At 33.8% G+C, this 12,413-nt stretch overlaps 1 protein-coding gene and 1 long non-coding RNA gene across 2 annotated transcripts; both read right to left on the bottom strand.

Annotated features, from left to right (window-relative positions):
- Window positions 1-3,592: 3,592 nt before the first annotated feature.
- Window positions 3,593-7,418, bottom strand: LOC117090571. Its single transcript, XR_004440060.1, has 3 exons — window positions 7,297-7,418; window positions 4,218-4,339; window positions 3,593-3,709 (listed from the first exon to the last, which is right to left on the bottom strand). It is a non-coding gene; the product is annotated as an uncharacterized LOC117090571 (long non-coding RNA).
- Window positions 7,419-9,102: 1,684 nt separating this feature from the next.
- On the bottom strand, window positions 9,103-10,062 carry LOC117090547 (taste receptor type 2 member 14). Its single transcript, XM_033222905.1, has one exon. The coding sequence runs from the start codon at window positions 10,060-10,062 to the stop codon at window positions 9,103-9,105; it is 960 nt and encodes a 319-aa protein (XP_033078796.1).
- Window positions 10,063-12,413: the final 2,351 nt, after the last annotated feature.

Below are 12,413 nucleotides of genomic sequence, written 5' to 3'. Positions count from 1 at the left end.
AGCTATCCATCAAGACACCTACAACGGGCACTCTCTGTGACTTGGAATTCCAGCAGTATGATGGCTGAGTCCCACAAGTGAATGTCTCTGAAGGCAGGAATGCTGCCAGTATCAGAACACTGGACCTGGAAACATCACATATGCCATATGATCAAGGCAGAGCCTATCTAGATTTGAAGGGAGATGAAACAGACCTCCTTCTTGATAGGAAAAGTGTCCAAAAATTGTGGCCATTACTAAACCATCATTATTATCTATAATTTTCAGAATTACACTTTCTTTTTTCTATTTATTTAAGCTACCTAAACTTGATAAAATGCAAACTTCATCCCACATATTTTTAAATATTCCACTAGCTTTGATAGATTCTACAACTGTTATATTTGACGCTCATCTCTGTAGGGTAATTATATGTAAAACAGTATATGTCTTGGAAAAATACTTAACGAAAATATTGGAAATTATAGAATATAATGAATATAATTGTAGCAGAAGTTTAGACACTTTTGACAAATGGAAGACAAAAATTTTTAAAAGAAATGTCTTGAGTAATACAGTAAATAGACTTACTGTTATAATCATATTTCTCTCAAAGTTTATAGCCTAAAGTAAAAAGCATATGTTTTCTGATATAATTTATTTAAATAAAATAAAATAAATAAAATAAAATGGAATTCTATAGAGTACTTTTATAAATCAGATTATCCTAGCCCTAGAAAATAATTAAAAATGAAAGTCAAATACAAATCAAATAACTTATATCCTTGAAATATTTAAATAATGGAAACATATGAGCAAACAGAAAACTTAAATTTACTGATAATTCTGAAAATAAAATTGTGATTGACTGCGTGTGAAAATTGATGTGACTTGATTTACACAATAGTTAGAAAACATTTTAGAAATTGATGACTTTATAATGCAACCAGGAGTACTGAAAAAAAGTAAGCAGTGAGCTCAAATAATTAAAAAAGGGACAAAATACACTTGGGAGAACAGAAATAAGAATTAATGAAAATTTAAAAGATTAAATAATGAGAAGAAATGATTCATAAATTTTGAACTAACAGTAATAACTTCTTGAAAATCCAATAAAATTGGCAAAATATTGTGAAAATTCTTGAAGAATAAAGGAAACAGATAATCTTCAGAATAATCAGGTAAAGCCTAAACAAGTGTTTTAAAAGGTGAGCGTTTTTCCTACATTCTGAAAAGCAAACATGAAAAACTGAACACAGTTTTTACAAATATACAATATGGAGTGACTTAGATACAAAGAGATCTTCAAATACATTAAACACGTTATAGTAATTAATATCTAAGTAAAATATTATGAAATTTAATAAAGAATATTCACTCCACCCAAAAGTACCTTCATGGAAGATTCCACACTAACAGGTAGTCCTTATTAACGATGATTTATACAAAATGCTGAAAAGGAGAAATACCCCAAGTTATTGAAAAAAGTTTTTTTGATATGACTAATCTAACAACAGTAATAACTATAAATCTCACTTTAAAAAATAAATAATTTAAAACAAATTAAAATGATATATGAGTTAAACGACCAAGCAGACTTGATCTAGGAATGTTAAGGAATGTTCATTATTTGTTTTGGAAAATGAAGTCAGCAGAGGAAAAAAAAATATGATCATCTTAAAAGATGCCAACGTTGTCTTTGACAATATTTAATATATTTTTTAAAAAACATTTCTTGTAAAACAGTTTTTTGATTAGCCTTCTGGCCATGATTAAAATGGTGTACCTCAAAGTAACTGCTAACCTTGCGTGTCTGCAACACACTGAAAAATTATCTAATAAAAAGGCACAAAGAAAAAGCTTGTCAATGTTGTGGATAATTCGAAAGTGAATAATTTGTTGAGAATGATGGTTTTCAGCTGCATCCATAACAAACCTGCACATTGTGCACATGTACCCTAGAACTAAAGTATAATAATAATAATAATATAATAATAATAATAATAATAATAATAAAGAAAATAAAAATATGTATTTTTTAAAAAAGAAAGTGAATAATTTTATTTAATATTAGACAAACAAGCACATAAAAGAAATAAACATATTCAAATGGAAGGAGTAAAATTACCACCACATGCAGATTTGTTTTCTATCCAGAAAATAACACGAGAATCTACTCAGGTTAAAAAGGAAAGGAAGGAAAACCATTGTAATTAAAATAAAATTTAATACAATAGCTGTTTATTAATTCAATTTCTAAAAAATCTTTGTGATTACACAATAATCAGCTAGTAAATATAATAAGAAAATGATCATTCACAAAGGAACCAAGAGGCCTAGTCTTTGAATTTTTAATGCCATTGTGATAGTAAGCATCTGATTATTTTATTCTCATTTATTTCCACTTCCGATTATAAGAACAGCTTCTTTCCCAGTGATGGCTACCCCTAGTGATGTATTCTCTGCACCAGAGGAGTTTGCAGCTCTGGCTGCTGGAAATTCCTGAACTCAGAGAGTGTGCATATAAATTTATAAGCCAGGTCTGGAAAATAGCTGTGATACGCAAGCTTCATGTTTCAGTGGAGTAAGTTTGCTCTTGCCGTTCTCTTCTATGTAATTCATTCAATCGTTTACTCAACTGTTAATTTATTAAATATTTATTAAACTACTCTGTGTCCAGGCTTTCTTTTAGGTCATCAGGCTACAAAAATGGAAAAGACTAACAATTTTGCTGTTCTGATAAATCATACATTCTACTCTAGACACAGAACGTAATGAAACAGCATTTCATTGTATTCAAAATATAGTAACATTGACCTTTGGTCATTATTATCATTTATCTCTCTACTTGAACTTGATTTTAGATGAGTTTTGGCATACAATACTTGGATTAACTTCAAATTCCTTTCTTTCCAGTATCAAATCAGTCCTGGTATGGGTTACATGTATCTGAAGTTCACATTTTTTTCATAAATTTTTCTCACTCATTCTTTTCTTAATGTCATTCGTTTTTGGACTCACCAATCACCCAGAGGTGCGTGATCAAATAAAATATACATTTAAAAACACCTTCACAAAGTAAGATAAATGTTGGAGATTCATACTTTAAAATCTGAATTGTGTACATATTTTGCAATTATAATGAGAAATATTAATGAATTCCCAGGAAAATTCGCAGTTTCCTAATTTTATATATTTATAAAATGATTATACATTATATATTTTATAAACATCTTATAATATATGTTACAGATATATAATGAACCACTGAATGAAAAGGTAGTAAGGTGGAAAGAGTGAGCAAAATACAGGTTGTTTTTTGATTCTGAGAAATGTCTAACAACTATTTGTAAATTGATTCTTATAATTTGAAGAGTGTTAGGCATAAAAATTATTACTTTTACATTTTAGTAAATACAGTTGACTCTGAAAAACATGAAGGATAGAGGCCCTGACCCCTTGTGAAGTCAAAACTCCATTACTACTTTTGACTTTTAAACCTGACTAGTAACATTCTGTTTACTGGATGCCTTACCAATAACAAAAACAGATTAGCACATATTTTGTGTGTTACCTGTATTGCATACTGTATTCTTGTAGTAAAAAAGCTAGAGAAAATAAATTATTATTAAGAAAATCATTAGGAAGAGAAAATATATTACAATTCATTAAGTATAAGTGGATCATCACAAAGGTCTTCATCCTGGTTGTCTTCAGGTTGAGTACAAGGCTGAAGAGGAGGAGGAAAAGAAGAGGTTGGTCTTGCTGTCTCGGGGTGGCAGAGGCAGAAGAAAATCTGTGTGTAAGTGGACCCATGCAGTGCAAACCCACCTTTTTGAAGGGTCAACTGTGTATGTCCACTATGCGTATTTTTCATACCCATATAACATTTTCCAAATAAGTAAAAACTGAAGCAGTATTTATATTATTTGTTGCTGGCAAAATTCTTGTATAATTAGGTAATTCTTGTGATTTTTCGTTTGTATAAATATTTTAAACATATACATGCAACTAACATTTCATAACTGTATGTAAGAGCATTTTTATGATAAATATTTGAAAATTATTCAATATCGGACATTGTAGAATAACCCTAAAAGAAAGACAAAATGCTACACAAGAATTTTTAACATTTTTTTTCTAGATTATATGAGATGGTCACCAGAATGGTCTATGAATGTGAGGATTTCCCAGCCTTGACCCACACCTCAGCTGCCACAGCACCGAAACAGAGATACCTTTTGTAGCTTACTGTGTCCCAGAATCAGGATAAATGAGGGGCCTGAAGGATAAACAATTGCAGTATCCTGGTTAAGCATAAGGGCCAGTTTCTTCTGTATCATCTCAGAATGGAAAACCACTACAAGGAAAGACAGAAAGTAAATAGCAAATAATTAGAGGAAAAGCATCACAGATATCATGGCTCTTATATTGGCCTTGACTGTAGGATCTCTGAATTCCATTGCATTGAGCTTCATATGTTTGAGATATTTCCATAGTGAGATTAACAGGAGAAAAACATTTAGGGATAGAGAAAAGAGTAAATATAATCAGTTTTATGAAGTTTACACTGTCACTGCTTTTGGAACTTGAAGTGACATTTCTTTCACATGGATGTACCCGGATATTTAGAAACGTGTTTGCCATGCTAAGATTAGAGGGCAAATTATCGCAAGAACAGAAAACCAAATACTGCATGTTCTCACTCATAGGTGGGAATCGAACAATGAGATAACTTGGACACAGGAAGGGGAATGTCACATACCGGGTCCTATTGTGGGGAAGGGGGAGGGAGGAGGGACTGCATGAGGAGATATACCTAATGTAAATGACGAGTTAATGGGTGTAACATACCAACATGGCACATGTATACATATGTAACAAACCTGCATGTTGTGCACATGTACCCTAGAACTTAAAGTAAAATTTAAAAAAAAAAAAAAGATTAAAGGGCAATGAGACAAATAGATTTAACAACATGACCAAAATTACCAATTCAACTCTGTGCTTCAAGTGAAGATATGTGAATTTGAAAAATTGAGTATCTTGAGAAAATAAAAGAGGGTGAGGCTTGTGGCAAACCAGATGCTTAAAAAATAAGCCACATTCCCAGCAATAGCAAGTATAACTTTCTTTCTGCTCATCTGTAAAGATAACTACAGCTCCTCTATAAACCATCTCACTGTCATTACCAAAATCAGACAAATTCTGGAGATAGTTAAAGCAGTGAGGATTCGAAGATCTCTGTCACATCTTGATCCAGTTAATTCCATTCACCAGTGTTATGAATCCATTCCCCAAAATTCCAATTAGGAATTCTGTATTTATTATTATAGTGAGGATACTATGCAAGGCAGTTAGCATGGCTGCAAAGAGAGAGCTCCAATGTCTAACTTCAATGCTGACAATTTCTTCATCTATCACATGTGCATGGCATGCATACTTATTATCAGATGTGCAGTTAATTTCTTCCTTTAAAAAAAACTATAGGCTCAATATGAAAGTAGAAAGCACTAAGGTGTACTAATAAATGGGCACATAGCTTTTTTCCTAAAAAGCTTATTTTGCCTCAGACAGTTATGTGCATTCTAGTCCAGATACTGTATGTTCTTAACATAAAGTGAAATTTCTCATACTTCATGATGAAAGAAAAAACTGAATTCTCATTATTAATAGACAAATAAAGACACTTCTCTGCATCGTTGTGCATGTTTGCTTTATCTAATCTCTTCACAATTTGCTCATGAATTTTAATTGTTATCAATCACATTAAAATTCAATGCATAGAAGTATAACATATAGCAAATATGTAAATTAGTAGATGGAGTATATTGAGCACTAAAATCATCTCCACTGAGGAATGCTGAGGGAAGACTGAAGGGATATTTTCATAGTTTATCCAAAGCTCTTATAATTCAAAGCATTGAAATTTACTGAATGAATCCAGAAAAGCCATAACTCCTGAATGCTGAGTGCTGATAATTTACATTTATTTATCAATTAGTTGTTTGCAAGTTCCCATATACACACACTTTGCAGAACAACCTTATAGGATTATTGTTCAGGAATGACTGCTGTCTTTTTGGCAATAAGAATATAGGGCTCAGGAAATCATATGGATTCAAAACCTTTGATTTTCTAATAATTAATTCTTTCTTCCTTCATTAATATTTATTAAGCTTCTCCTGACATTAAAAATATTAGATATCAAAATATTTTAAAAACATAATTACCCTTGACATTCTCTAATACTTAACTGAAAATATCCAGGAACATTTCAGAACCGTTTATAGGGCTTATGAAAACTGATAGAACTCCATATTAATCCCACACAGCAGCCTCTTTGTGGGTCAGATACAGACAATATTGAGAAAGCAGGGGAACATCTGCAGAACATGAATTGTCCTCATTTTGCACTTCTCCACTACTCAGTAATACCCACTCCCCTAGAGTTACCAAAGGTTGGGTTTTATTCAGCTTCCCCACACCTCTGCTGAGCAACATCTGTTCTATGGCTGTTAAATCTTACTCCAAAGTAAGTATGTACAGGTTTCCTAAACAACACAGTGGAGTTAAATCCCAATATATTCTTATTTCTTCAAGAAAAATTTTAAAGCAATTGGGAGCAGTAAACTATATCAGCAAAGACCTGTAAAGTTGTCTATATTATCCTTGAATTTGTAGGGATCCAGATCGAGGAGTTAAGGAGGCAAAAATGGGAAATTTTAAGAAAAAACTTTCAAGGATAGGAGCCCCAATACACGACCCAGGCAGAGGTAGGATGGACATTACAGGCTTGGCATCTTCCAGGATATTGAGCTGAATTTGAGGAACACACCAATTCCTGCAAGAATGAAAATGGGGTCATGGAGCAGGCTCTGAAACTGAATTTTCATGAGACATTCAATGATGAAACAGAACCTAGGCCCTAGGAAAGCTAGAACTCACTTCAGAGGAGATCTCTGCTGTTGCTCTCCTATCCCCATCCCCCTCCTACACACACACACACATACACATACACACCCCTGCAGCATTCTTCCCTTAAAAACTTACTATTGGGGAAGACAAACCAGTAAGGTGGATAAGACAACAAGAATTCCTACATATTTTATTCCAGCAAACATAAGGCCCAGGCTAAGATAAAAAAATAAGAATAGGAAATAATATTTGATTCTTCTAAAGTTGCAAAGAGGTTTTTCAGAATGCATATTTGTGTGCAGTTTTCCTCCTGAATTGTTTCTAATATGCCACTTGAGGTATACTTGACATGAAATAAGTTGTACAGATATAAAGTGTAAAATTTCATGAGTGTCTCACCACGTGATACTCATCACATGTGAAACCTTCACCATAATCAGGTACCAAACGTATATATTACCCCCAAAAGTTTCCTTTATGTTCCTGTGTTATTCTGCCAACTTACCACTGCTCATTCTTTATCAAACCTCCAGTTACCAGGCAACCATGGATCTGCTTTCTGTCACTATAGATTAATTTCCATATTCTAGAATGGTGTATAAATGGAATCATACATCATTGTGTCTTCTCTGTGCCCACAGATGCCTGTTTCTTCATATTCTCATAAAGACACCTGTCCTATTGTATTAGGGCCTCACTGTATGGCCTAATTTAACCTTAACTACCTACTTAAAAGTCTCACATCCAAATATAGTCACGCTGAGATGTGGGCTTCAACACATGGATTTCGGAGACAAACAAGTCAGTCCATAACACTCTTTCTGAAGCAGATTGGTTAGTCGCATTTTCAGTGAAGAGGTATGCTTAGTAAACAGCCCTCGTCTTTTTTTAAGGGGAGAGGGGAATGTTATTATTTAATTCAAATCCCAGAACAAATTTTTAGCAAAGAATTCAGGATTAAAGTTACATTTCTTAGCCCTCGAAAAAATGAATCAATTATCTTCTGGCATACAATTCTTTGACACAATTTTTCATGTTATTCAAACTGGGATTATTTTCTCCTTTTGGAGATTACCTCTCATTACCTTGCAGCTACTTTCTGAATTCCAATTTGCCTCTAAGGTTGTAATTTTCTCTCTCTCTCTCTCTGTCTGTCTGTCTGTCTCTCTCTCTCTCTCTCTGTGTGTGTGTATGTGTGTGTGTGTGTGTGTGTATGAATACATATATTGTATTTTATTAAATCTAGAATGCATAGACTAGAAGACATATCATTGTTTTGTGTACCACCATTAACAAGTATTATTTTAATTGGTCAGAGGAGAGCGAAAGTATGATCATCTTAATAAACAGCAAAAATAATTGATAGCTTTTAACAGAGATTTTATTATACTACTACACACAGGAATGTAGGAAACAAATATTCTCCCTGAAGATTATTTTTAAAAGAATTTATCTCAAAGCTAGAGTCAGTATTATATTTAGTGTTAAAACATTAGAAAACACTCCATTTGCAAAGACAGCAGTTACGATCACAATTACTTAACACTTTGAATGTTGAAACCATTTCATTATACAACTGATTCCAAAAAAAAGAATTACAAGTAGTGAAATGGAAAAGTAAAATAATCATTATAAATCACTACATGCAGATGATATAATTTTCTATCTGCAAAGACAAGAGAATGAGCAAAGTAAATGTGATCATTTAGTAAGGCAGCCGACTTCTAATTCAACAAACAAAGCAAATTACTTTTTTGCATACATGTTAATCAGGTACTAAATATTATACAAAAACTAAAAATATTTAATATAGGTACTAAAATTCCATATTCTTTTATGTACTTTATCTACCAGATTGAGATGTAAGGCTAAGCAGTCTATTTTTTAGTAACTGTGTCACATATATACATACACATGTATCTCATACATTATAAGTTTCTCATTTAAAAATCTCAAAAAAGTTAATGATTGATACAAAATCTATATTATCTGCTTGTATAAGAACTCTTTATAGTATTCACATTCTTCTCTGTATGGTAATATACATACTTTCATATAGCCTAATTTGTGATATGTTTGGATGGTGTTGATTCCAAACACACCTTTGTAAAATTCACAAAGTTATACACAATGAAAGAATCTTGAGGAAGTATAAATTTATATAACATACAAGAATTTCTTATGAATTATTTTTTTCTAACATATTCAAGATGATTCCCTAAATTCTTTGTGACCTGAGGGCTCCCCATCTTTAAACCTGTACCTCAGCCACCACAGCACTGACAGAGAGGCCTGTCTCAGCCTCTTGTTTCCAAGAATCAGAACACATGAGTAACCTGAAGGATAAGCCATTCCCATCATCTCAGAAAGAATAGTAATTAGGTTTTCCTTCAACCGTTCAGAGATCCAAACTGATATGAAAAAAGTCGGAAAGAAAATGGAATAGAGTAGGAGGAAAGTGATCACAGTTTTCATAACTCCACTGTGGGCCTCGGTGCTGGCGTCTCTGGATCCTTTGACAGTGTGCTGCATCTTCTTGTGATGTTTCCACAGGGAGAAGGTGAGCAGAAGAAAAGTTGCCAGGGACAAAATAAAGGGAATTAAAATGAACACAGTGCTGGTTAATGCAATAACACTGGAAAATCGTGTAAAGTTACACGAAGCAGAACTGCAAGTCATGTTTCCTCTGTATCCATTGATACTGGCATTTATATGAATGTTTATCAGTAAAATATTTAAAAACAAGAGGACCAAAGTCACAAGAAGCAGCACTAAAACCACCTTTTTAACTCTCCACTTTAGGTAGAGAAAAATAGAGTTAGAAAAATTGGCGATCTTGAGAAAATAAAAAGTACCTAGACTTGCAGCTAACCAGACACTAAAATGATTGGTCACTGTCCAGATATTAGTAAGCATTCTTAACATTTTTTCAGTGGCAAATAAAGCTGGGAAAAACACAGATACACACCAGCTTCCAAATATTAACCAAACCAGACTAATTCTAGAGATTGCCAAAGCAATGAGAATCTGATCAACTAAAGAGATCTTTCTTCTCTTGACCCAGTCAATACAGTTCACCAGAACTATGAAACTATTTCCTGCATTTTCAATGATAAATTCCACAACTAAAATGAATGTAAATATGCTCTTTATGACACCATCCATTGCCTGTAAGAGAATGCCCCAATGTCTAATATCACTGCTGAAGACTTCTTAATGCATTCATCTAAAATGCTATGTATATCTTTCTTGAAAATTCAATAATATATTCCCTTTAAAAAGGGAATGTTAAACTAGCAAACATCCAGATTTGCTAATGGCTGGGTTTAAAGCTCTCGTCATAAAAATCTCTGTATTTCCCAAGACAACTCAGCTGAGCTTCATCCAGATGCCGTGTGCCTTACACACAGTAGGCTGAAGTCTTTTGTAGCTGGTGAGAAAGGAAACACTGAATTCTCATTTGCAAACATGCAAATAAAGACATATTTATTTTCATTGGTTTGTGTTTTTTTTTTTTTTGTCTTATCTACATACTTCAGTCTGTCAAATTGAGTTCTGGGGAAGTATCTTTACAAAAATTGGTACATGAAACTTTCTAAGCACTGAGGATTTTTACATCAGAGTTTGGGTGGATAAAAATGGGGAGATGATGGTTAAAGTGTACAGAGCCTCAATTAGACCAAAGGAATAAGTTTTGTTTTGCTTTTTTGAGATCTATTGAACAGCGTTGTGAGTATGGTTAATATTAGTGTATTGTACATTACAAAATTGCTGAAAAGGTAACTTTCAAATGTTTTGTCACCATAAAAAAAAGTTACCTGACATTTGTTATGTTAATATATTATCATTTGAATATGTTAACTAGTTTTATTTAATTATTCCACATAGTATTCATAAATCATAACAACACCTGATACCTCATAAATGTATGCAAGTAAAATATGTCAATTTACTATAAAAATAAAGAAAGAAAAATCAGATGGCTTTTTAAAGTTAAGTCTGTAAAGAGACTTATTCAGAGTTCTCCAAAGCTCCTTCTACAAAGTGGCAGAGTTTTCTAATAATCTTGTTGAAGATATTATTCCTAGAATGTTGGGTACCAAGAATAATACTTTTCTATTATTTTACTTTTTACAAGTACATGAACACCAAACGTGCGCACACATGCGCACGTGTGCGCACACACACACATACATTTATTTGGGATCTATATCTTTTTCTCTCTTCACTTTAATAATTCAGGCTTTTTATTTTCAGCATTTCTTATGCATCTAGTTCATGTTTAGTACTGTGATAGTTTTTTTTTTTTTTTTTTTTTTTTTTTTGAGACGGAGTCTCACTCTGTCACCCAGGCTGGAGTGCAGTGGCCGGATCTCAGCTCACTGCAAGCTCCGCCTGCCGGCTTTACGCCATTCTCCTGCCTCAGCCTCCTGAGTAGCTGGGACTACAGGCGCCCGCCACCTCGCCTGGCTAGTTTTTTTGTATTTTTTAGTAGAGACGGGGTTTCACCGTGTTAGCCTCGATCTCCTGACCTCGTGATCCGCCCGCCTCGGCCTCCCAAAGTGCTGGGATTACAGGCTTGAGCCACCGCGCCCGGCCTGGAGTGCAAGTTTGCTCAGGCTCAGTTCCTCACGGCTTCCCTTGGGTAGGGGAGAAAATTCTCCACCCCTTTGTGCTTCCCACATGAAGCAATGTCCCACCCTGCTTCAGCTAGCCCTCTGTGGGCTGCACCCACTGTCCAACCAATCCCAGTGAGATGGATCGGGTACCTCAATTGGAAATGCAGAAATCACCCCATTCCTACGTTGGTCTTGCAGGGAGCTGCAGACCGGAGCTGTTCCTATTTGGCCATCTTGCCGGCAAGCCAAATTATTTTCCTAATTAATACTTTTAGATAAAATTATAATGCACACTTAAAAATGAGCCAAAACAAAAATGGTAAATACAACAAAGTATCATAAACACTCGTGTAACTGTCATGCCGAGCAAGACATGCCTAGGCAAAGAGCCTAGGCCCACCTCCATGCTACTTTTCAAGCCCCTTAACATTTCTTCAAATCTCCTGGGGTAAGCAATATCTGTAATTTACAATGATCATTTACTTTATTGTCTTTATACCTTACCAACTAGGTGTGCAACCCTAAACTCCTAAACATAGTTTTACCTACTTTAAACCATATGTAAATGTAGTCTTGCATGTTCTTGTTCATGGCTTCTTGGACTAACATTGTTTCTGAAATTTAGTTACATAGTTGCATGTACATGATCCATATCTTTTTATTTCTCTATATTTCCCATTGCATAAATTTACTGTAATGGTTCATCTGTCCTTAGCGGATATCTACCTGGGGGTTTTCATGTTTAAGCAGTTATGGATAATGCTACTATGAGCATTCTTTCACGTATCATTTGATGCAATTTCTTTGGATATGTAGAATCACAGGGATCTTGACTATGACTTTGAAATTCTCTTCACAGATGTAGAAAAGTCCAAAATATAATTTAACTACATTTAC

The sequence above is a fragment of the Trachypithecus francoisi genome, unplaced genomic scaffold (genome assembly GCF_009764315.1).
Source record: "Trachypithecus francoisi isolate TF-2019V2 unplaced genomic scaffold, Tfra_2.0 Lachesis_group11, whole genome shotgun sequence".
Classification (NCBI taxonomy): Eukaryota; Metazoa; Chordata; class Mammalia; order Primates; family Cercopithecidae; genus Trachypithecus; species Trachypithecus francoisi.
The sequence above is the reverse complement of the archived record's forward strand: the minus strand, read 5'-3'. Positions and strand labels throughout refer to the sequence as shown.

Bases quoted from the DNA above. Each gene is read 5' to 3' on its own strand.
- LOC117090547 (XM_033222905.1), bottom strand. From the start codon at position 10,062: ATGGATGGTGTCATAAAGAGCATATTTACATTCATTTTAGTTGTGGAA.